This window comes from Phasianus colchicus, chromosome Z (genome assembly GCF_987193195.1).
Source record: "Phasianus colchicus chromosome Z, bPhaCol1.hap1.1, whole genome shotgun sequence".
In the NCBI taxonomy this organism is placed as follows: domain Eukaryota; kingdom Metazoa; phylum Chordata; class Aves; order Galliformes; family Phasianidae; genus Phasianus; species Phasianus colchicus.
Window position 1 is genome coordinate 8,362,149 of NC_143476.1, and position 25,532 is coordinate 8,387,680.

Here is a 25,532-nt window from a genome sequence, read left to right on the forward strand (position 1 = left end):
AGTTCTGGGGGAGGTGCTGTATTTTTCTCAGGCTTGCTTATCCGAGCCACTGGAAGAAGAGTAGCCCAAAATAACCATGTGGGAAGAGGTGTGTTTATGGCAAAGGACACGGTCATCATTAAGAGCAGCTTACTGTATCAAAATAGGCAAGGAAAAACCCAAGGAAATGGGGGCAGGGAACTGAGAAAGCTTCGCTGCCACACTTGCATCAAGCTTTTCCTGCGTGCAAACCATAATAATGACGGTTTCCTCCTTGTGAAGTTTGGGCTTGGACATTCTCAGCATCCAGCAACAGGATGCCATACCCTAATGGAAGTCCAGAGGTCTGCTGTCCCCTTGATGGTAAAAGAGTATCTCAAACATCCTGGAGAAGGCCTGCATTTGGTCAAGGTGTCAGGTCAAGATCAAGGTAATGGAGGAAGACACTCACCTGCTGCATCTGCAATGTCTGCTCCGGATTTGGAGCCGAAGAGGACGTCGGTGTGGTTGATGATGAATTCCACCACATCCGACTGCGTCTGCAGCTCCATGCAGGCAGCTCTTCCGCTGGCGCAGGCAGACTCGTTCTGCTGTGATCTGTAGAAAAGGCAGATTTTAGAAGTCATTTCTCCAAGACCGTTTCCCCGAGTCTGAATTGTTGCAGCCAAAAGCTGTCAGCTGAGGCTCTGGAGACTTCTGCAGTGGGCAATCAGTGATGCCACTGCAGAAATTCCCCTGGATGATCAAGGACACGTCAGTCCCATCTCAACAAGACTGCAGAAATTGTCACCTAGACATTGTGCCCGTGGGGATGGAGAACAGCTCAGGCTTCTGCTCTTCTGTCAGCCACAGATTTTACAGGAGAAGAGCCCATTTGATGGAGAAAAAGGGAGCACTGTTTTTTTTTTTAATGGAGAACAGATGTAAGCGTTGTGTTGAAACAGAACCAGAAGTTTACCTTAAGAGGTTTGGAGCCCACACGATGGCTAGGTTCTTGGCATGCATGTTTGTTATCGTGGAGCTCCCAGCCAGACACGCCAAGTGTCTCATCAGATACTCCAGAGTCCTGGAAAACAAGAGAGGCAAACGTTCAGCACCAACGAGCATGCCGTGCTGCAATTCAGAAAGACAGAGCCTGGAACCGCATCGTTGCCCTCTGCAATGCAGCAGGGCTGAGCTCAGCAGGCTGAGGGCAGCACTGACCTGTAGTGAGGAGCGGGCAGCTGCTGGATGACGTCCTGCATTCTGAGCAGCCGCTCCTCCTCTGTAGCGGCACCAACAGCATCCTGGAGTAGTGCAGAAAGGGAGCGAGACACCAATCAGGCTAGTACAGCACTGCGAGTAAACCTCGTGGGGCTGACAGCAAAAGGGCCTCCGAGCTGGGGCACTGCTGCAGCCATCTGCCAAGAGGCCCAGGAAGAGGGAAATGAAAGACGTGGCCTTGTGCTTACCGAGAACTTGCCGTACAGCTGGTGAGTGAGCAGAGGGTTCGGGAGCTCCCTGAAGTACATCTTGCAGAGGGAGCTCACGCTGTGAATGTCCCGGACGGTGAGCTCAGGAATCTGCTCCGACTCAAATTCCTGCCTGGAGAGAGGGACGCAAACCCGGTTGAGCGAGAGGAAGGCAAGCCCAAAGCCACACCAGATGCACTCAGGCTGTGTCAGTCGCAGCACTCTTACCGCAGTCTCTGGATGTTGGACGCGACGCCGGACAGGCGGTATATCCCCTGCACCACGCCGTGCTGCTCAATGAACTCAGCGCAGCTCTGGAGGACCTGGGGGACTGAAGAACACGTGCCAGCCGTCAGTGGAGCTCCTGATTCAATCGTGCTGCAGGCTGTGCTCCCGGGAGTCACATCCCATCCACTAAGCCCAGCCAGGCTTGGCTGAAGCAAATACAGATGTGCTTGTCTCTTAGGAGCATCCGCCTCACTTTATCCTTCAGCCATCAACTCCCATTACACGTGTCTCCACTGCTATCAGCCTGCCCCCTGCTAGATATGAGCTCCCTTTCATCTTCTTTAGATGCCCAGCAGAGGAAGATCTCAGGAATGGGCTGCTCCTTACCATCACGACCGGAGTGGAGAAGATGCTCTCCCAGGTCACCGCCAAACACCCTTTCCTTCTCCACCTCCCGCTCGGTCGGTTTCTTTGGGCGGGCCTTCACCAAGGAACGAAGGAAGGTGAGGATCTTGCTGCGTTTCTTGGGCACTGCACAACAAAAGGAAGAAACCAGGTCATTTCAGGTCTGGCTCCGTTGGACGAGGCCGAGCACAGCACATTCTACAGAGCACGTCAGAACGGGAAGAACATTACCAACCAGTACATACAAAAAGGGATTTTCCCCATCTCTGGAGGAGCCCAAGGCCAGGTGGGATGGGGCCCTGGGCAGCCTGATCTAGTCTCACATTAAATGTGGGGGCTGGGAGACCATCCTGAGGCAGGAGGGTTGGAGCATGATGATCCCTGAGGTTCCTTTCCATCCCAAGCCATTCCATGAGTATTCTATAGTTTCCCCAAGTCCAGTCATAAAATCAGGAGGATTGGGCCAAATCTCTGCCCCATGGTGTGCATGAAGAATCATCAACCCAGAGGACAATGTGGGATGGATAAAGGAGGTACTAAACATGGAACGCACCCCCAAAAAGACTTCATTTTGCTTCCCCACACCATCAAATGTAACATCCCTACCTGGCTTTGGCACTGAGTTGATGAGTGCCTCAGGAATGTTCTTATTAATCAGTTCCACACACTCCCCTGGGAAAAATCCAACCTGTAACAAGAAGAGAAGCCAACTATTGCATGCAGCACTTCTCAGGTCTGAACTGTTAAACCAAAAGCCACATAACATTTCCCTCGGAACGTGCTTGCCTGACGTTCCATAAGACTATCCAGCAGAAAATGGCCATAGTTCAAAGCATAAAGGTAATAATTTTTCAACATTTGCAGCCAACGGCAAGGTCCCCTGACACCGACACAGGGAAACTGTTTACGTCCATTAGGCATCCTGTGCATGCAGAGCAGCTCTAAGCTAAGATTCCTGCCTTTACTGCAGTTGCACTCTCCAGTCTGAAGCTTGTGCCTACCTGGAAGCCGAGCTTGCCTCTCCACCAGGGGGTCAGCTCCTTTGGTGGCATGTCGATGACACACACGATGTCTCCGACCTGCAAGAGATTGCAACGTCAATCCCAGCTTCAGCACAGCTGGGAGGAAAGCACAGCTCAAATATCTGCATTCTTCTGCACTGCCAAACATCGCCGAGCATTAAAGCACTTGCACCAGTGCAGCTCTGAAGGCATTTGCCATTGTAAAATTGAGCAACAAGGAACGCCTTGAACTGCTTACCTCAAAGGAGAGTTCATCCGCTGCCTGGGCAACGTATCTCTTAATAGCATGGGCAGCAGCAATAGCTGGAACATTCACAGGTGCCACCTCATGGTCTAGCAGGGGCTTCCCCTTGTTCTCAGCCTGAAACAGAGAGCACAGGCCACGGTGAGGAGCTGGGAACCAACAAGGAGGATTTCAAGGTGAGGAGCACATCTGCAGAGAAAGCTGCAGGAAATGCACTCGGTCCTTATCATGGGCACTTCAGAAGGAACTGCAAGTCTAATAACGGCTGTTTCTCTCCCTGGTGTGCAGCAGGCACACGCCAGCAAAGATGCATCTCTCCCCATCCAGACTAATCAGCAATGGCACTGACGCAGACAGGTGGCCTTGTCCATTTTGCCCCCTCCTTTCCTGCGCTCTTTGTGCAGGAAGGCTGACTGTTTCAGATGCTAGGAGACCGTGAAGAGGGAAACCAAAGCTACGGCTGCAGTTACAAGGTGCAAACAGTGCCATTGCAAGCACCAAGCAGCTCTCTTGAGCAGTCCAACCAACAGCGAGGCCAAACAGAGCAGAGAATGATTGTTGTTTCTGCAGCCATTTCAAGGGAAAAGTCAGTAGAAGATATACACCACAACCTTCAACTCTTGCACTACTGTCTTGCCACAGTGGAGCTCTCTTGGAAAGCAGGAGAGCACATCTGCGGCTCACTCTGCTGGCTGCAGTCAGGGAACAAAGACCAATCAGAGCTTCATACTCTACCTCTGTCCATGCCAGGTCAGGCCCACAGCTGATCTCGCTGCACGCCACAGCCATCAGCGTAGGTGTGACAAGCTGGAACTGAAAAGAAACACACTTTTATTTTCTCTGTTCACATCTCTGCTGTGCTCCCTACAGCTGTCGGGCACACTCACACAGCCCAAGCACGCCTGCTGGTGTCCCTGGTGATGCTGTGCAGCTCTGCACAAGCTGGGGCTGGGACTCTTTGCCTAAGGGATTGGTTTCCTGTAGACCAGCTGGTCACAGCACCACAGACAGCATCCTTCTGAGGGCTGAGCTGCAGAGCACGTGGAGAAAACCCACACGTGACCAGCGTCCCATCAAAGCTGGATGAGGCTGTGTTACTAAACACAGGGCGTCACGGGCTGCTAAAGCATGTGGGGGGACAAACCATGGCAGGTACCTGGCAAGAGATCAGAACGAGGGAGAGAAATCTCTCGAATCCGCAGCCGTTCCTTGTCACTTTGCTCTGATCTTCCACGAGCAAAAGCTGCAGCAGGGAAGCAGGCAGAGGGTGGAGAGAGGAGAGAGAAAGAGCAGGTCAGTTTGCTTCCACGGTTTAGCAAAGACTACAAGGGAAAAACCAAAATCTGCCGTCCCTCAACTTAAAAACTTAAGTTTTCAACTTAAAACCATTTCCCCTTGTTCTGCTGTTATCTACCCTTTCAAAGAGGTGATTCCCCTCCTCTTTTTAGGCTCCCTTTAGGTACTGAAGGCTGCAATGAGGTCACCCCACTGCCTTCTTTTCTCCAGGCTGAACAAGCCCAGCTCCCTCAGCCTGTCTTTGCAGGGGAGGTGCTCCAGTCCCCTGATCATCTCTGTGGCTCGCCTCTGGACCCTCTCCAACAGCTCCCTGTCTTTCTGGACACTGTACTGCAGCTGGGGCCTCACAAGAGCAGAGCAGGGGGGGACGATCACCTCCCTGTCCCTCATGGCCACCCCTCTGCTGATGGAGATAATGTGATCCTATGAGCTCCGCCAGCCAGCAGTTCTCAGCACTCACTGTCCCCCCGTCTCTCCCACACTGTCTCAGCTTACCTACAAGGTGCTGCACAGGACGGTGTGAAGACAAAGGGACGCAGTCGGTGCACAAGTGCAACAAGCGAGCTGCTCAGTCAGAGCTCCAGCGCTCCAATGAAGGGACGCAGCACGCACTGCTCCTCCCCTCATTCTAGCCCTTATGACATCACTGAGGGCCACCAGGCTGCTCCACCACGACGGACAGGGTGGGGAGGCAAGACCAGTCACAAGGGCAGAAGATTCCAACAGCCCAGCCCAACGTTCTGGAATCAGGGGCTGCTTGGAATTCTACCCCAGCCAAATCCTGGAGAAGCTGGCACGGGGTCGTCATGACCAAAGCGCAGGACCTGGCGCTTGCTCTTGTTGAGCCTCGCACAACTGGCCTCAGTGCATCCCTCTGGAGGGCCTTCCTGCCCTCAGCCAGATGGACGCTTCCTCCCAGCAGCGTACCTTGCAGTGCTGGGCCCATGTCAAGTCCACACTAGAGTGGGTTTTGTTACATTCAAGGGCATGTTGCAGCACCCATCTATTTCACCTGGAAGGAAATAAAGCAGGAGATGGGAGAAACACAGAACTACTGCCAGACTGCTTTATCCCTTTCTCAGCCCAACTTCCCTTGCCTCATCCCCTACCCCAACTCCTAAATGATGCCCACAGGCTGATAGTTGGATCTCAAGTCCATAGGACTCCTTTCACAGGGCTCCATCAAAAAGGCTGTCACACTTGTTCCGTACGCTCACACTGACCCAGCAGTGGTATCACAGTCACTTAACACACACACAACAACCAAACCCCGAGCATGCACATCCCTTGCTGCGTGACTGCAGCCCACAGCTCCCCTTCACACCTCCGTGGATCTCTGGTGTTTTACACGGATGCAGCCTCGCTGCAGCTCCGTGGCTGTCACACAAGGCCTGCAGGACCTCTTTCTCTGCAAACCCCGTCTGCAGGCATTGGTTCACGAGGTTCACCTCCTGCCCTCCTGAGCAAAAACAAGCACTAAGAACAAGAGCAAAGCACGCTGGACTCGACCTGGCTGGATCCCCAGCCCTCAGTCCTGTCAGACGGACCCTGGTGTGGAGACTCATCCCCAAAGCCTGGCTGGACATCAGCACAGGCATCATTCTTCAAACGCCCCATCCAAGCAGCAAGGGATCAAAGCGTTGGCACAGCTGAAACAGAAATGCTGTGTGAGTTTCCTGTTAGCACTGAGCAGGAACAAATCTACCGCTGAGCAGCAGGATGTGAGACAAGCAGCAGAAGACACCCAACCTGCAGAACCAGCTCGTTTGGGGTCGGTCCAGATGTTTGTCTGCTCCCTTCCCTGGCCCAGGCCAAGCTTGTGAGCTGCTCCTCCTTTGTGCAGGGGGAAATGGTGCAGATGCCATGTGGTGGCTATGCACAGCATGCCTTGCACTTGCTTTTCCTCTCTCCATCTGCCATTAGCAAACAGCATCTCCAGCCTCCAGAGATCACTGAGTCCAACCCCTGCATAACAGTGAAAAAAAGATATGATAAGGGGTACTTAAAGCACAGCATCTGTAATCAGATCAGACTCCTGCACTGTGAAGACTTCCATGAGTATTCCTGCAGAGTGCATCACTTAGTCTCTCTTTAGCCTTGTGTTCATGGTTTTCCTGTAAGAGCTTGTCTAAACACTGTCTATAATCGTGGTTATGCTAGAAGCATTTGGATTTATTGATCCTTACTGTCATTTCAATAACAAATGCAGATGTTTTTTGTTAGGGACAGCTTTCAATTTCTCAAATGAAATTTCAATATTGCATTAGGTGTTGACAACCACGGGGCTGCAGTACAGAGAATTACAGGAAGATTAATTTCTCCATCTCCATGCTCCTAGACATTTATGATTACAGTGATGTAGTTATATACAAAGTTGCAAGATACCAAAGCTAGATTAACCTCTTGGTGCAGCAGGATGTCTGGAGCCCAAGTGCAGAGTCTCAGTGTTGCAAAGCCTTGAAGAGGTGCACCGTATGTGCTGGGGCTGATGACACAGACACTGGAGCAAGGCCAGTGTGATGTTAGAAACTTGACCAGCAGCTGATCTGTTGTCAGCCATTTCTGGACACAAACGGGATCTGGTCGACTTAGGACATGACCTTTGGGCTGGAGAGCAACTCCCCGAGGAATCACACAGCCACTGCAGACCGTTGGCAAGAACCCCATACCAAAACAGCTCATCTGCAATCAGTTTTTAATCTGTGCAGCAGAGATTGGAACAGGCGCACGCTCTCTGCAATTGCAGGAATGTTCACAAGTGGAATGGACATCACCTGTGTGCTCCAGCTCTTCTGTGTGCATGCTAGGAGCAGTGATCCCCCTGCACCCAGGGCTGCAATAAAGTCCTGTGGGCTTTCTAACCTGCCCACCAGCAGCCCAGGCTGCCCAGAGCCACATCCAGCCTGGCCTTGGATGCCTGCAGGGATGGGGCATCCACAGCCTCCCTGGGCAACCTGTTCCAGTGCCTCACCACCCTCTGGCTGAAAAACTTCCTCCTCACATCCAACCTAAACCTCAACACCCCCCGTCTCTGTTTAAAGCCATTCCCCACTTGTCCCATCACTATCCACCCTCCAAAACAAAACACCTCGGCTGTTCAACACTGAAAGAGCAAAATAACCCACAGCTCTTACTTCCACTGTATGCATTTAATTCCAAACTTAAGGTCACAGGTTAATTACTCAGGTGATCCTTCCTGACAGAAGAACTACTCGTAGTGATGTGTAGGAGTAAGGAACTGTTTGAAAAGGTCATGGACATATTAGAACTTGCAGCATTTATCTTAATAGATGCCTACATTGCAAAGCATTTTGTAAAACACACGTTACAAGTACTGTGCATTGGATTACACTATATCAAACTCTAAGTAACAATACAGGTTGCTTTTAAATCTACACTTACATGTTTTCTTCTAACTCCTTTTTTTTTTTTTTAAATGGTGAGTGTACCATTAATTCAAGAACAAGAATTTTGTTTGTAAGTCGATCTCTATAACTGTTCTTGGCATCATTCTGTAGGATGAACTAGATACATGGAATTTGGCACTGGCTCCCCAGGGCAGTGGTTTGGCACTGAGCTGACAAAGGCCAAAGAGCATTTGCACAATGCTCTCAGACACAGGGCTTGACCCATAGGAGGTCCGGTGTGGAACCAGGAGGTGGAATACATGATCCTCGAGGTCCCTTCCAAATACAGATATTCCATGATCCTCTAATACTTATATTCCCAAGTCCTGTACACAGTGCTCAGGTGCTTAATTGAAAGGTTCCATGAAACAGTGAGGTATCTGTGTCCCTTTACCACTCAGTTATTCAATTTGCCACATGGATCTTTTATCCAGTCACATTAAAAAACCCCTCAAAGTATTTCCTTCAGTCTTCCATTCTGATAGAGCTTTCTGGAGCAAATAAAGAGTTGCAACTCAGAATGTCCACACCTCCCTTCCTGCACCCTGCATACTTTTTTCATTGCACTGTGATTACGTACCATTCTATTGTCACCCTCATTCTGTCATTATCTAGGCAGTTTACTGACATTAAATTTTCCAGCAACAGATGCCCACAAGTACAGCCAGCCTGGAAATATTTTGATTACTTATCGTTGTCCTGATGTCCTTGTAGGAGGTGGGACGTTTCTCCATCTCAGCAGCAGAGGGCAGGAGGGGTCCAAGGTGAGGGCACGCTCTCCTCTATTTTTCTGGCACTCAAAGACAAAGGGAACAAGAAAACCAGATGTGTTTCCCTGCCCATGGCAAACACCAGCCTTTCCATCCTTACAGTCCTTCCTGCCATCAGCAGAGATATTTTGCTTTCTTGTTCCACTTCATCCCTTTAGCATCTGGCATTCTAACAAAAAAGTACTTACAAGGAGTTTTAATATTTTCATATTAAATGTCAGAATTAGAACCATTATGTTTACCAAATATTTAAAACGTTCAACCCAGTGAGAAGTGAATTGATGTTGTATTTAGCATTCAGATAAGAACTTGTAAAGTAAGTAAACACAGCTGCTTTAATAAACTACAGTCTCATTGTCAAGCCTTGCACTGTCTCAGCAGATTATTACAGAATGTTCATTCAAGCAGGAATTAAGAGATGCGTCTGAATTGATAACAACAATGAGTAATTAAGAAAGCTTGACTGCAGTCTGCTTGAGGATTCCAGTCTGAAGTGTGTTCCACCTGATGACAACTGGGAATGTCTTTCTCTCACCATTAGAACCATTGCACCTCTGACTAAACACATAGCTAATCACCACTGAAAACTAACTACATGTTGATTAACATTCAGAGAGATTGTGCAGGTGTCCTTTTAGGAACTGGCCTACAGTATGCTAAGAGGGATGGATGTGGGGACATTAGGATAACGTGCCCTCTGCCTTTTAAGACAGCCCCAGCAGAGCAGGTCAGCAGGCTGAAGAGCTGAGTGGGTCACCAGGGCTCAGAGACTTCACTCGGCCATCTGAAAGTTGAGGGACTTCGCCCCAAGCTGCCCTTTTCCATGCAGGCAAGGAGGCCAAGAGAAGGTGGATCGGCACGGTTCTGGTGCAGACAGGGGCTGCAGTGTGAGCAGGCCTACACAGACAAGGCTGTGCCCACACAGAGTGACAGCAGCTTTCGCTGTGAGCAGATTCCCAGGGGGCCTGAGCCATGGCAGTTCTTGATGGCAGCATGTTCCAATCAGCCCTGGAAGTCTTCTCTGGACGTCTGTCGCATTCTGGAATCCACACTGAGGACGCAGTCGCTGTGTCAGAGCAGCTGGCAGAGTCACGGGGAACCGTGACGTAGTTGGCCCAGGGAGCAACAACAAGGCCTGCACTGCTCAGCCAGCCCAGGCCAAAGGGGAGCACGAGAGAGAGCAGAGGAGAGAGGGGGGGAAAGAGGGCCAGGAAGGAAAGGCCTGTGCCTGAATGGACGTGTAGCAGCAGCTGCTGACAGCAAACTCGGTGATGGCAGGGGCACAGCAGAGCAGTGCAATGCTGGCAGCTTCCTGTGTCTTTCACACAGGCACTGCAGACATGGCCAGCACTGGGAGATCAGCAGAACTGCTGCACACCTCTGCCAGCCCAGGCCAGAGGAGTGCAGAACAGTGAGCTGCTGCTGAGGGGAGAGAGGATGGCCTGAGAGCTGACCTGAGAGGCAGGGCTGGCTGTGTGACAGCAGCCTCTGTGTCCTCCTCCTGTGTCTGTGAGGGCCAGAGGGCCAGAAGAGAACATGCCCAGACAACGAAGCCCTGCTGTCCTCTGCTGCTCAGCTGGAGAGATGTTCCGCCTTCCTGAAGGACGCTGATCCAAAGGGAAGGAATCAAAGGAAGTCCAGGCTGGCTGTCCTTGTGGGCATCAGCTGCTGGCAGCTGCCTCTGTGCTGCCATGGGCAGGGCACAGCACACACAGTGTTTGCAGTTCCCTGTGTGACACTGGCCCTGGTGACCTGACAGCCAGAGGGAGACAAGAGAAAGAGCTGCCTCCCTCTGCCAGATGAGGCAAAGGTGAGAATCCCAGAATCACAGCATGGCCCGGGTTGGAAAGGAGCTCAAGGTTCATGAATCTCCAACCCTTGGCTCTCCAAGGGTGCACAGGGGGCTTTGTTCTCCCTGTGGTGCAGCTTCAGTGCCAACTCACAGCTGAGCTGGTTGGCACACTGTGACAGCCTGCCGCTCTGAAGCTCTTGGGGCAGTGCTCAGTTCTTTCTGAAGTACTCTGGAAAATGCTGCTTCTCCTTCACCAAGTCTGTTTCCAGACAGACGTCTTTTTCTCCTCTGTACACACAAACAGTATCTTGTAACTCCCTGGCACAGTGCTCAGAAGTGATACTTCTGGAAGCACGTCAGAGAAAAGTGGCCTTGTCCCAGTGGACTTTCAGAGCAGATGAGAACAAGTCTTGGTTGACGGCTTTCTTCTGCTTCTGGAACTGCACAGGCAGGTTGTGTGTTGTCATACTTTATGCCAGAGTGCCAAACTGAAGCAGTTTCTGCAACCTCTTTTTTTCATACTTGTCACTCTTTGCTATTTCTGAGACCTTAACTTAGTCATTTTTAATGCGCTCTCAACTAAACTACTGTGTCCTCCAGTGTCAGTGTTGTATGAATCAGGACTGTGGGATTTCATCAGTGAAAGGATTCTGCTCTAATGACTGTCATTCTAAAGCTGATATTGTTTCTACCGCATCAGGCTTGCATGAAGCATCTCTGATCAACAGAGAAATCAGAAAAATTGCTTTTCCTATTGCAGTTTCCTTTTAACTAGTGATGAAAGCTGTCAGTTTATTTTTGGCACCAGAAATCCTGGGATGCAACCAGGTTAGATAAGAAGTGACACTGAGTCAACAGTAAGGGAACACAGATGAGATAGCATCACACAGCTCTGGAAAAGATGTTCCAGCTCTGTGTCTACCTACACCTTCAGGAGATGAAAAGTACTGGCTTACTGAGGTGTCCTGGGTTGCAGGTTCTGTTAATCTCCATTTCTGGAAGAGCTGCTTGCAATAAATACCTTGTAAGGTGAATGAGCTTGATAGAAGTAGGGTGTGAAAGAGATGGATTTGCTGTTTCCCTGAAGGTGCAGGAGTATTGCTGTGCCTACAGTCAGTAAACAAGGCAGAAATCACTGTGTTCCTCAGAATGAAAAGGAATAAAAATCTTTTTGGGAGTGACAGCACGCCTGAATGAAGCATAAATCTAAACATTTAAAATAAGGGCTAGTGTCAAAGGGACTTGCAGTATTTCTCGAGAAGAAATATTTGATGCTTCTTTAGTAAAGTCATCATAACAAAAGTGTACTGATGTCTTTGCTGAGGATTTCCTTGGTTCCAGCCTGAAGGTGTGCGCAGGCATGAGCAGGCAGTGCTGAGCTGCAGGTGAGTGCCTGTGTCCCACAGCAGGAAACCCGTGGATGTCTTCAGCGGGTTGAAATGGGCAGAGCTGTGAAACCTGCAGGCTTTCACTGAAATTGTCCCCTGCTTTATTTTGTAATCTTAGTTTCACCAATGCTTTCCAATATAATTTTCGTATGAATGCAGATACATGAGATAGGATTTAAAGTTTTTATGGTGCTGCTGTATAGTTTTCTGTGGTCATCATAAGCCAATAAAAAAAATAAATGGTAATCAGGCAATCTATTAACAACCTGTGGCACGTGTAAAACAATGAAATTCCTTGCAGGAAGACAATATTGCCATATAATAATGTGGCTATCCAAAACTGTTAATTATACTTGATGAGCTGGAGATAAACCTGAAATGCAGGACTTTGATCTTAGCCAAGAATAATAAAACTTATTATCATTCTTAAATTGGCAGCTGCTATCAAAAGCCTGTGTCTTATTTCCCTTTTAGTAACACTGGCTAAATCAGAGAAAGTGATAAAAGAATTTCATGATTGCAGCTTAGGGATTCTTTCCCACTTGAACAGAAGTAATCTATGTCCAAAAATGTCTGTAAATACTTTTTCTATCTTATTTTGCCAGATGTATTGATATTTGAGATGAATGGCAAAAACATTTTGCGTACATAGATAAGCAATGCAAATTCGCAGGATTGTTTTAGAGAAAAAAGCTCTGGTTATCAGATCGTTTCCATGCAGAAATAAGATTTACATAAAAATTCTCATTATTATTATTCATGCATGAATAAGTTCAAAAAAGAGACGTGGGGGATGTTGTTTCAATTCCGTCTGATTGTAGGAAGGACTGTCAGGATGGAAAGGCTAGTGTCTGCCATGGGCAAAGAAAAACTTCTGGTTTTCATGTTCCCTTTGTCTATGAGTACAAGAGGCCATGAGGAGAGTGTGCCCTAAACTTGGACCCTTTTTGACCATTGCAGCAGAGATGGAGAAGTGTTCAACCTTCTAGAAGGACTTCAGGACAAAGATATGTAATGAAAATAAGTCCAGGTTGGCTGTCCTTGTGGGCATCAGCTGCTGACATCTGCATAGTTGTTGCTATGGGAATGGCAGAACAGCAGGAATGTTGCATTTCCTTGTGTGACACAAGCACTGGTGAATTCAAAGCCAGAGGGGTATAATAGAAAGAGCATCACCTCCCTTCCAGATTAGGCAAAGGTGAGTGGGATGTTGTTTCAATTAGTACTGATGTCAGGAAGGACTGTAAGGATGGAAAGCCTGGTGTTTGACATGGGCAGGGAAACACATCTGCTTTTCATTTTTTCTTAATCTTTCACTGCTAGATAAATAGAAAAGAGTGTGCCCTCACCTTGGAACTCTCCTGCCCTCTGCAGCTCAGAGGGAGAAATGTTCCAGCTTCTAGAAGGACATCAGGACAAAGATATATAATGTAAATAAGTCCAGGCTGGCTGTCCTTGTGGGCATCAGCTGCTGGCATCTGCATTGCTGCTGCCATGAGCATGGCACAGCAGGTAAAAGATTGCTTTTCCTTGTGTGACACAGGAGCTCTTGACTTGAAAGCAAGAGGGATGCAATAGAAAGAGCTGCAACCTCAGCCAGACATGGCAAACTTGAGTGGGATGTTGTTTCCATTGCTGCTGATTTCAGGAAGGACTGTAAGGATGGAAAGGCTGGTGTTTGCCATGGGCAGGGAAACACATCTGGTTTTCATTTTGTCTTAATCTTTCAGTGCTAGATAAACAGGGGAGACTGTGCCCTCACCTTGGACCCCTCCTGCCCTCTTCTGCTGAGATGGAGAAATGTTCCAGCTTCTAGAAGGACATCAGGACAAAGATATGTAATGAAAATAAGTCCAGGCTGGCTGTCCTTGTAGGCATCTCCTGCAGGCATCTGCATTGCTGCTGCCATGAGCATGTCAAAGCAGGTAAAATATTGCTTTTCCTTGTGTGACACAGGAGCTCTTGACTTGAAAGCTAGAGGGATGCAATAGAAAGAGCTGCAACCTCTGCCAGACATGGCAAAGGTGAGTGGGATGTTGTTTCAATTAGTGCTGATGTCAGGAAGACTGTAAGGATGGAAAGGCTGGTGTTTGCCATGGGCTGGGAAACACATCTGGTTTTCATCTTCTCTTTCTCTTTGAGTGCCAGATAAACAGGGGAGAGTGTGCCTGCAACTTGGACCCCTCCTGCCCTCTTCTGCTGAGATGGAGAAATGTTCCAGCTTCTAGAAGGACAACAGGACAAAGATATGTAATGAAAATAAGTCCAGGCTGGCTGTCCCTGTGGGCATCAGCTGCTGGCATCTGCATTGCTGCTGCCATGAGCATGGTAAAGCAGGTAAAAGATTGCTTTTCCTTGTGTGACACAGGAGCTCTTGAGTTGAAAGCTAGAGGGATGCAATAGAAAGAGCTGCAACCTCTGCCAGACATGGCAAAGGTGAGTGGGATGTTGTTTCAATTACTGCTGATGTCAGGAAGGACTGTAAGGATGGAAAGGCTGTTGTTTGCCATGGGCAGGGAAAGACATCTTGTTTTCATCTTCTCTTTGTCTTTTTTTCCAGAAAAATAGGAGAGTGTGCCCTCACCTTGGACCCCTACTGCCCTCTGCTGCTCAGAGGGAGAAATGTCCAAGCTTCTAGAAGGACTTCAGGACAAAGATATGTAATGAAAATAAGTCCAGGCTGGCTGTCCTTGTGGGCATCAGCTGCTGGCATCTGCATTGCTGCTGCCAAGAGCATGGCACAGCAGGTAAAAGATTGCTTTTCCTTGTGTGACACAGGAGCTCTTGACTTGAAAGCTAGAGGGATGCAACAGAAAGAGCTGCAACCTCTGCCAGACATGGCAAAGGTGAGTGGGATGTTGTTTCAATTAGTGCAGATGTCAGGAAGGACTGTAAGGATGGAAAGGCTGGTGTTTGCCATGGGCAGGGAAACACATCTGGTTTTCATTTTCTCTTTCTCTTTAAGTGCCAGATAAAGAGCAGAGTGTGCCCTAACCTTGGAACACTCCTGCCCACTTCTGCTGAGAAGGAGAAATGTTCCAGCTTGGAGAAGGACATCAAGACAAAGATATGTAATGAAAATAAGTCCAGGCTGGCTGTCCTTGTGGGCATCAGCTGCTGGCATCTGCATTGCTGCTGCCATGAGCATGGCAAAGCAGGTAAAATGTTGCTTTTCCTTGTGTGACACAGGAGCTCTTGACTTGAAAGCTAGAGGGATGCAATAGAAAGAGCTGCAACCTCTGCCAGACATGGCAAAGGTGAGTGGGATGTTGTTTCAATTCGTGCTGATGTCAGGAAGACTTTAAGGATGGAAAGGCTGGTGTTTGCCATGGGCAGGGAAACACATCTGGTTTTCATTTTCTCTTTCTCTTTGAGTGCCAGATAAACAGGGGAGAGTGTGCCCTCACCTTGGAACTCTCCTGCCCTCTGCTGCTCAGAGGGAGAATGGCCAAGCTTCTAGAAGGACATCAAGACAAAGATATGTAATGAAAATAAGTCCAGGCTGGCTGTCCTTGTGGGCATCAGCTGCTGGCATCTGCATTGCTGCTGCCTAGAGTATGGCACAGCAGGTAAAAGATTGCTTTTCCTTGTGTGACACAGGAGCTTTTGACTTGAAAGCTAGAGGGATAAAATAGAAAGAGCTGCAACCTCTGCCAGACATGGCAAAGGTGAGTGGGATGTTGTTTCCATTTCTGCTGATGTCAGGAAGACTGTAAGGATGGAAAGGCTGGTGTTTGCCATGGGCTGGGAAAAACATCTATTTTCATGATCTCTTAATCTTTCAGTGCTAGGTAAATAGTGGAGAGTGTGCCCTCACCTTGGAACCCTCCTGCCCTCTTCTGCTGCGATGGAGAGATGTTCCAGCTTCTAGAAGGACATCAGGACAGAGATATGGAATGAAAATAAGTCCAGGCTGGCTGTCCTTGTGGGCATCAGCTGCTGGCATCTGCACTGCTGCTGCCATGAGCATGGCAAAGCAGGTAAAAGATTGCTTTTCCTTGAGTGACCCAGGAGCTCTTGACTTGAAAGCTAGAGGGATGCAATAGAAAGAGCTGCAACCTCTGCCAGACATGGCTAACTTGAGTGGGATGTTGTTTCAATTAGTGCTGAAGTCAGGAAGACTGTAAGGATGGAAAGGCTGGTGTTTGCCATGGGCTGGGAAACACATCTGGTTTTCATTTTCTCTTTGTGTGCCAGAAAAAGAGCAGAGTGTGCCCTCACCTTGGACCCATCCTGCCCTCTTCTGCTGAGATGGAGTAATGTTCCAGCTTCTAGAAGGACATCAGGACAAAGATATGTAATGAAAATAAGTCCAGGCTGGCTGTCCCTGTGGGCATCAGCTGCTGGCAACTGCATTGTTGCTGCCATGAGCATGGCACAGCAGGTAAAAGATTGCTTTTCCTTGTGTGACACAGGAGCTCTTGACTTGAAAGCTAGAGGGATGCAATAGAAAGAGCTGCAACCTCTTCCTGACATGGCAAAGGTGAGTGGGATGTTATTTCAGTTGCTGCTGATGTCAGGAAGGACTGTAAGGATGGAAAGGCTGGTGTTTGCCATGGGCAGGGAAACACATCTGGTTTTCATTTTCTCTTTCTCTTTGAGTGCCAGATAAACAGGGGAGAGTGTGCCCTCACCTTGGACCCATCCTGCCCTCTTCTGCTGAGATGGAGAAATGTTCCAGCTTCTAGAAGGACATCAGGACAGAGATATGGAATGAAAATAAGTCCAGGCTGGCTGTCCCTGTGCGCATCTGCTGCAGGCATCTGCATTGCTGCTGCCATGAGCATGGCAAAGCAGGTAAAATATTGCTTTTCCTTGTGTGACACAGGAGCTCTTGAGTTGAAAGCTAGAGGGATGCAATAGACAGAGCTGCAACCTCTGCCAGACATGGCAAAGGTGAGTGGGATGTTTTTTCAATTAGTGCTGATGTCTGGAAGACTTTAAGGATGGAAAGGCTGGTGTTTGCCATGGGCTGGGAAAAACATCTATTTTCATGTTCTCTTAATCTTTCAGTGCTAGGTAAATAGAGGAGAGTGTGCCCTCACCTTGGAACCCTCCTGCCCTCTTCTGCTGCGATGGAGAGATGTTCTAGCTTGTAGAAGGACATCAGGACAAAGATATGTAATGAAAATAAGTCCAGGCTGGCTGTCCTTGTGGGCATCAGCTGCTGGCATCTGCATTGCTGCTGCCATGAGCATGGCAAAGCAGGTAAAAGATTGCTTTTCCTTGTGTGACACAGGAGCTCTTGACTTGAAAGCTAGAGGAATGCAATAGAAAGAGCTGCAACCTCTGCCAGACATGGCAAAGGTGAGTGGGATGTTGTTTCAATTAGTGCTGATGTCAGGAAGGACTGTAAGGATGGAAAGGCTGGTGTTTGCCATGGGCAGGGAAACAATGCTGGTTTTCATCTTCTCTTTCTCTTTGAGTGCCAGAAAAATAGAGGAGAGTGTGCGTGCTTTCTACCCCTCTTGCCCTCTTCTGCTGAGATGGAGAAATGTTCCAGCTTCTAGAAGGACATCAGGACAAAGATATGTAATGAAAATAAGTCCAGGCTGGCTGTCCTTGTGGGCATCAGCTGCTGGCTTCTGCATTGGTGTTGCCATGAGCATGTCACAGCAGGTAAGGGATTGCTTTTCCTTGTGGGACAGCTGTGAAGCCATTCTGATTCACCCTTTGCATCCACAGCATACAGTTTTTTCCCACACTGCTGTTTCTATCCAGCAGTGTGCATATGTGCAGTGCTACAGATGTTGGTGGTCCTGCCTGTGGAAGGGAGTTGGAGATTCCTGATCTTTCAGGTCCCTTCCAACCCGGGCCATTCTGTGTGTGTGTGTGTGACTGGCTAAACACCAATTGTTGCTATCTCAGCAGGTTTACTGCTAATTATTGAACGTCTGACAGCTGCTTATCAACACTTGGCCACTATTTCTGGACACCTGCTCATCCCTGAAGAGAGAGAAGTTTGGAAGGAGGACAGAGGGGAGTCTCTTGATGCCTGCCTGTTGCATCCCAACCTGCCCACAGAGTGAGTCAGTTCGGCCTTGTGTGGAGGCCCTGGCTTCTTTGGAGTCTGTTTTTCTTTTGCTGAGCTTCTCCTATCCAAACAGAATGGCCTTACAACATGCTTTCTGGTCCTTAATGCTATACCCCAACAATTTGTAACTATTACAGTTCTGTAAGTGAGAATTGATCACATGATTGAACAACCGTATTTCTAAAATATGTTATGAAATAACTTCTTTTTACTAATACTAATACTAATAAAGTCTTTCTACTTTTTCAAACTGTTTCTAAGGGCAAATTACAAAACACATAGTGCTGTACTGCTTCAGAGCAATCCCACATTTGATAGCCAGTGCAGAAACAACATTCCATCCTACAGCATTAGCTAGTTCAGAGGTACCAGGCGTGTATCTGGATGTGGCTGTTGTGCATAACTGGGGGTGAGGGATCAGAAGTGACAGCTCCACTCTTGGAGACCACAGAACTAAAATGGAAAGATAAAATAGTTGCAGGGCAATTGTTCTCTGTGCCTGAAGCAGGGACCGATTTATGGGGGAGAGATTTAACAGTTAAATGAGGATTACAGCTGCAAGTCTGTGAAACAGATATCAGGTGTCAATGAATGTGTTATCAGCTGTGATGAAGAAGAAATGAATCCAAAGCTGTGGGCAGGGGAAGGAAATTGGGGTGGACTCACAATTTTCCCTTACAAAGAACTGCCCAAGGAGGGAGTGGAGCTGTGAAACAGCAACAATATCCCATAGCCTTAGAAGGGAGAGTGGGTCTAAAAGCTGTAACACAGACACTGGTTAAGGATGGTCTTCTGAAACCCTGTCTGTGGCCTTATAACACCCCAATCCTGTCGGCACGGAAGGCAGACGGCACGTATCGGCTGGTGCAAGATGTAAGGAAATGACTGAACCCGTTCTCAAAAGACAGCCTGTGGTTCCTAACCCCTATACCCTAATGAGTCAGATCCCACACGGACAGCAGTGGTTTGGTGTGAGAGACCTCACAGATGCTTTCCGGACAGCCTCTGGACTCAGAGAGAAATGGCTGCGTTTGTATGAGGACACATTGTAATCCTATCGTGATTCGTGATGATACTGTAGATACTGGAACTCCTGCTAGTCCTTTGCAACATGTGAATCAAGTGACTGGTGCTGCTGTCATGCAGAAAGCTCCCTTCCAACCACTCAGCAAGCATTTGGATGAGACAGCTTCCTGCTGGGAGCCCTCCGACATCACTGCTGCCTCCTCCAGAACCATACCTGCAGATGCTTCAGAGCTCTTCAGCATGGACTTCCTTCCTCCCATCAGCAGCTGCTCCTGCACTGACCTTCATTCACACTGGGATACCATCTGCTTCCAGCAGGAGCTGACCTGCGAGACAGAGAAAGGAAACGTGGGATGAGCACCAATGCAGAAGCACAAGGCTGTGTCACCACCACGTCTTGCAGCCTTGGGAAGTCAGCTGCAACTGCAGCCTTGGTCAGAATTACAACGGGCACCGTAAATTAAGTGTGACCTCTGAAGTTGTTGCCATGATCAGAAATAGACGCTGAAATCGCTCACATAACTGTCGGTGGTTCCCTCCAAATTCTTTTGCTTTGGGGAACAGATGGACTCGGAATGGAAGGACACGAGAAAAATGACATCTGTTTGAGCTCAGCAGACTTGAGAGGTGGGCCTGGGTGAACCTCATGAGGTTCAGCACAGCCAAGTGCAAGGTTTGGCATTTGGGCCGGAGGAATCCCAGGCATTCTTTTGTCATCGTGGTGGTTTCCAATAGACCCCAACAATGAGACATCAGGTCGCCGTGTGGGCTCCTGGGTGACACTGCCATTTCCCAGCCATTGCAGCCTAGGGGCAAATAAAGTAAAATACTTCAGAAAGATCTCACACTGATTGCATATTTTACTGTTCTTTTACACAAAACAGAAGGGGAGGGCAGCAGATGCATGCAGCTGCATCAACACCCAGGCTGCTAAAGGAATGGAAAGACAGAAACATCAAATATCAATGCCTTATTCTAATGCAAGGAGGGAAGCTTTTTTCAATGTTACTTTTTATCATTTAAAATGAGCAGTTGGCACTCTTAAAGGAAAATCCTAGGCCCCAGGTTCTGGCAGTGTGGCAATCTGGCACGGACTCAGCTGTGAATGATCCAAACAGTCTGTTCCAGATTTTAACATCCCTTCTATGCATTCACAAGTTTTCTCTCTTGACTTCCCCTTACAGCCGTTAGATGCCAGCAAAACATCCCACAAACACTCCTTACCTCTGTGCACACAGGCACCCATCCAACCAGAGCCATCAGTCATTCCCAGCCATGCGCTCTTCCTCCAATCATGGTCAGCATCACACGGCCGTCACGCAGCTCACTTGACTCAGTTTTTCTCTTCTTTCTGGAGGTGTCCTTGCTTCTCAGCCTTACCTTCTCGTGATGTTTATCTCGCTCTGCAGCTCCTGCTCTGAATAGGCTTTCTTGGATTCCCGCATGACAGGCACAAAATGCAGCCACAGCCCCTGCCACCAAGGTCAGCTCTTCAGCACACATTACCTGAGGAGCACTTGGCAACTCATGCAACCTGAGCAGTGCCAGGAAGACTGTTTCACTTCTGCTTCTCCTGGCTCAGAAATTCATTTTCCTACCTAGAAAATGGGAAAAGAAAAGAAAGAAAAAAAATCCTGACATAAAGCAGACACAATTGATACTATGGAATTCTGGAAGGCAAGGGATTTGCCCTCTATGATGAGAAGTTGACTGCAAAGAACTCAGAAGAGCCATGAGCAGGTTGTGAACTTGTGGGTAAAATTAGGAAGTGCAGCAGTGCAGGGCTTCTGGAGGTGAGGGTCTGCTACAGCCGCCTGGAAAGAGAGCCTGTTGGTGGGAGCTGCTTACTGCAGCCAGCAGAAGCATCGCACTCACTGACTCTCATCCTGATGGGGGATTCCAGTCAGTCTGGGAAATCAGCATGGCTGGCTGCAAGCAATCTGACAGACTCCTGGAGTGCAGTGAGAATCACTCTGTGGTGCAGGCATTGGGCACAGCAAGCAGAAGGGAAGCATTGCTGGACATGGTGCACACCAGGGGTTACGACAGGAGGCGGTCAGGGCTGCAGTGACCATGCCCTCCTTGAGTTGGTGATCTCAAGGAATGCGGGCCTGGCAGGAAGCAAAGGCAGGAGCCTGAACTTCAGGAGAGCCAGCTGCAGGCTGTTCCAGGAATTCTTGGACGAGATCCTCTGGACAACTGTTTGTAGGGGCAAAGGGATGGAAAAGAGCTGGTCACTTTCTCAGAAAAAAACTTGCTCAGGTTGCACGCTGAGCTGCAGGAGAGGAAGGGGAGGAGGTGCCAGCACGGCTCTGCACGATGCTCTGCCACACTGGGCAGCTTGATCATGGCTCAGCAGTGGGATCAGACGAGGAGAAGGGGAGAAGGAAATCAAGGATGGGAGGGAACCATCAGACACAGTCAATAAGTGTCTGTGAAGTCTTGCAAACCAGAGATTCCCAGGTTGTTTCTGCTTTCGTAGCATCTTTGTGCTGCAGGGTGAGCAAAAGGTTCTGCTGCTTGATTCTTCTGCAGGAGCTGCCTAAAAGGGAAATGGCCACTGAGCTGCAGACCAAGCAGTACTGCCTGACGTTGGCCAGGGGGAGCTTCTCCTGCCGCAGTGTGATGATGACAGGTCTGGAGATGATCTGCAGGGCCAGTTCGTAGATGGGAGCCAGGAAAGGACATGATGGGAGGAGAGAGGTGTTAAAGAACAGCCAAGGCATGGAAATGCATCAGAAAGCCCTGAAAAGCATCACAAAGCCACAGCCAGGAAGCTTGGGAGTATCATGAGCAGCATCCAGGATGCGAGAGATTATTTGCTACCATGCCAAATGGTAGCAGAGCTCCCCCTGCAGACATCCCAAAGCCAGACAAAACAGGAACAAACCCGGAGCTGTGCTGCACGCACCCCACAGCCACAGCATTGCAAGCTGAGGTGCCTTGCTGTGTGCTGCATTCATCCCAGTCCATGTGAATGAAGACTCTGGAGGCAGTCAAGGCGTTGGTTGAGCACAAGTGTGCTTTTATTATTAAATAAAGGACAGGAGGGTGTGAGAGGTCCACGGTGAAGATGGGACTCATCCTGTCTTGTCATGGAGAGAGTGGCTCAGAGCTCTCAGTGCTGCTGTCCTGTGCCGGAGACTGGAGGCCTGATTGAAAGTCCCCCTGCAAGAGGCTCTGCTCCTCCTCACTGATGCTGACCTGCTCCTGCATGGAGGTGCTGCTGTCGGGGCACTCACACTGTGCTTGGGATGGGCTGCACTGCAGAAACTCCTGGTTACAATCCAGGCTGGTGACTGTGGTGTCTTGCAGGCCCAGGTCAGCAACTTCAGCAGAGCCAGGTGTAATGAGAGCATGGACTTCGATGAGCTCCTTCTCTCCATTAATGTTGTTAGATGGAAGGCTGCTGTTGGAACTGCAGCAATTTGTGCTTCCTAAGAGCTCTCCACTGATCGAAGCACAGAGAACATTGTTGCTACTTGCCCTGGATCTTCTGGCTTGGCAAGGGCTCGATTCACCTAGAAAGGATACACAGGGGTTAGTGTCAAACTTTCACAAGCTGAATTACAACAGTGGTTCTTGATCAGGGGTGAAGATTTAGGCAGGGGACTGAATGCTAGAAGGAGATAGAAGTGCACTGCAAGCTTGAATTCGATGTTCCTGAAAAGCAGGGATTTGGAAGCTGCATTTGCACCCTTACCTGCCAGGACTACTACTGCTGTTTCTGAGGGCTGCCTGGCATTGCGCTGCAGTTGGCGTTTGCTGCCAGAGGATGGCTTCCTGAGGCTGAAGCAGCAACACCAACTGCTAGCTGGTGATTCCTCACTCTTGCTGGGTGGATTTTGCCTGGAGAGAGAAAACAGCCAATGCTGTGAGTCGTGCGTGGTGCAGGGTGAGGGAAGAGCAGCATTGAGCTCTTGGCAGCAGTTTCTTGTTCCTGGGACTGGCTGGTTTCTGCAGAAACACAACTTAGAATCTCGCTCTGTTTCCAGCAGTTGAGGATGGCTCCGTTCTACAGCTCAGCCCTGAAGTCTTGCTGGCTAAATTCCCCTCAACTCTGTCAAGCAAGATGCAGAGCATGTGAGCAAAGGCTCCACAGCTGTACAGCACAGCATCCGAGGGATGGCTTTTAGTGAGCTGGCAGGCGTAACTGCTTTCTGAGGAACCATGCAGCCATAAAGGAAGTTCAGAAGCATCTCTGACTCTTACATTAGCACCTCATCAGCCTCATCTCGCTGCCATGTTTAATTTCTATTGCCAGCAAGTCTGACCAACAGCTCTGCTCAGAGGAGAACTGCAATTGGTTTCAGGTACGTGACCCTGACATCTGGAAAACCCCACCAGTAGCATAACTTAGTTTCAGCAAGTTTTGGCACTACAAATCATGGAAAGAAAAACACAAAAACCCACCCAAACAATGATGCTAGGTGCTGGAAAAGAAAGTCCTCTTTACCTTTCAGATGGAAAGTCGATGACGGTGTGGAATTTGCCCTGCCCAGCTGCAGGGCTTTCTTCCACTTCAATGTCCCGGCTGCTCTCTGTCACAGGGGGAGAGCTGCTGTGGCCTCGCCTCTGTGCCTGTGCCTCCTCCAGGCTGAGCAGCTTTGTGGCAGCAGAAGAGACCCCCACAGACTTGGGCCCTGGGAGAGAATTGTGCCCTGTCAGGGAAAACCACAGGTAAGAGCGAGGATCAGAAAGCAGCAGCACAGCCACCACAGTTCTGGGGGAGGTGCTGTATTTTTCTCAGGCTTGCTTATCCCAGCTACTGGAAGAAGAGGAGCCCAACATAACCATGTGGGCAGAGGTCTGTTTATGGCAAAGGACACGGTCATCATTAAGAGCAGCTTACTGTATCAAAACAGGCAAGGAAAAACCCAAGGAAATGGGGGCAGGGAACTGAGAAAGCTTCGCTGCCACACTTGCATCAAAGTTCTCCTGCATGCAAACCATAATAATGACGGTTTCCTCCTTGTGAAGTTTGGGCTTGGACATTCTCAGCATCCAGCAACAGGATGCCATACCCTAATGGAAGCCCAGAGGTCTGCTGTTCCCTTGATGGTAAAAGAGTATCTCAAAGGTCCTGGAGAAGGCCTGCATTTGATCAAGGTGTCAGGTCAAGATCAAGCTAATGGAGGAAGACACTCACCTGCTGCATCTGCGATGTCTGCTCCGGATTTGGAGCCGAAGAGGACGTCTGTGTGGTTGATGATGAATTCCACCACATCCGACTGCGTCTGCAGCTCCATGCAGGCAGCTCTTCCGCTGGTGCAAGCAGACTCGTTCTGCTCTGATCTGTAGAAAAGGCAGATTTTAGAAGTCATTTCTCCAAGACCGTTTCCCCGAGTCTGAATTGTTGCAGCCAAAAGCTGTCAGCTGAGGCTCTGGAGACTTCCGCAGTGGGCAATCAGTGATGCCACTGCAGAAATTCCCCTGGATGATCAAGGACACGTCAGTCCCATCTCAACAAGACTGCAGAAATTGTCACCTAGACATTGTGCCCGTGGGGTTGGAGAACAGCCCAGGCTCCTGCGCTTCTGTCAGCCACAGATTTTACAGGAGAAGAGCACATTTGATGGAGAAAAAGGGAGGACTGTTTTTTTTTTTCTGGAGAACAGATGTAAGCGTTGTGTTGAAACAGAACCAGAAGTTTACCTTAAGAGGTTTGGAGCCCACACAATGGCTAGGTTCTTGGCATGCATGTTTGTGATGGTGGAGCTCCCAGCCAGACACGCCAAGTGTCTCATCAGGAACTCCAGTGTCCTGGAAAACAAGAGAGGCAAACGTTCAGCACCAACAAGCATGCCGTGCTGCAATTCAGAAATACAAAGGCTGGAACCGCATCGTTGCCCTCTGCAATGCAGCAGGGCTGAGCTCAGCAGGCTGAGGGCAGCACTGACCTGTAGTGAGGAGCGGGCAGCTGCTGGATGACGTCCTGCATTCTGAGCAGCCGCTCCTCCTCTGTAGCGGCACCAACAGCATCCTGGAGTAGTGCAGAAAGGGAGCGAGACACCAATCAGGCTAGTACACCACTGCGAGTAAACCTCGTGGGGCTGACAGCAAAAGGGCCTCCGAGCTGGGGCACTGCTGCAGCCATCTGCCAAGAGGCCCAGGAAGAGGGAAATGAAAGACGTGGCCTTGTGCTTACCGAGAACTTGCCGTACAGCTGGTGGGTGAGCAGAGGGTTCGGGAGCTCCCTGAAGTACATCTTGCAGAGGGAGCTCACGCTGTGAATGTCACGGACGGTGAGCTCAGGAATCTGCTCCGACTCAAATTCCTGCCTGGAGAGAGGGACGCAAACCCGGTTGAGCGAGAGGAAGGCAAGCCCAAAGCCACACCAGATGCACTCAGGCTGTGTCAGTCGCAGCACTCTTACCGCAGTCTCTGGATGTTGGACGCGACGCCGGACAGGCGGTATATCCCCTGCACCACGCCGTGCTGCTCAATGAACTCAGCGCAGCTCTGGAGGACCTGGGGGACTGAAGAACAC

At 49.3% G+C, this 25,532-nt stretch overlaps 1 protein-coding gene across 1 annotated transcript; it reads right to left on the bottom strand.

The window, feature by feature from the left end:
• Positions 1 to 22,479: 22,479 nt before the first annotated feature.
• Positions 22,480 to 24,802, bottom strand: LOC149912406 (rho GTPase-activating protein 32-like). The gene is made up of 5 exons (XM_090131058.1): positions 24,698 to 24,802; positions 24,192 to 24,337; positions 23,499 to 23,703; positions 22,614 to 22,891; positions 22,480 to 22,493 (listed from the first exon to the last, which is right to left on the bottom strand). The coding sequence occupies exons 1-5, from the start codon at positions 24,787 to 24,789 to the stop codon at positions 22,480 to 22,482; spliced, it is 735 nt and encodes a 244-aa protein (XP_089987184.1). The 5' UTR covers positions 24,790 to 24,802.
• Positions 24,803 to 25,532: the final 730 nt, after the last annotated feature.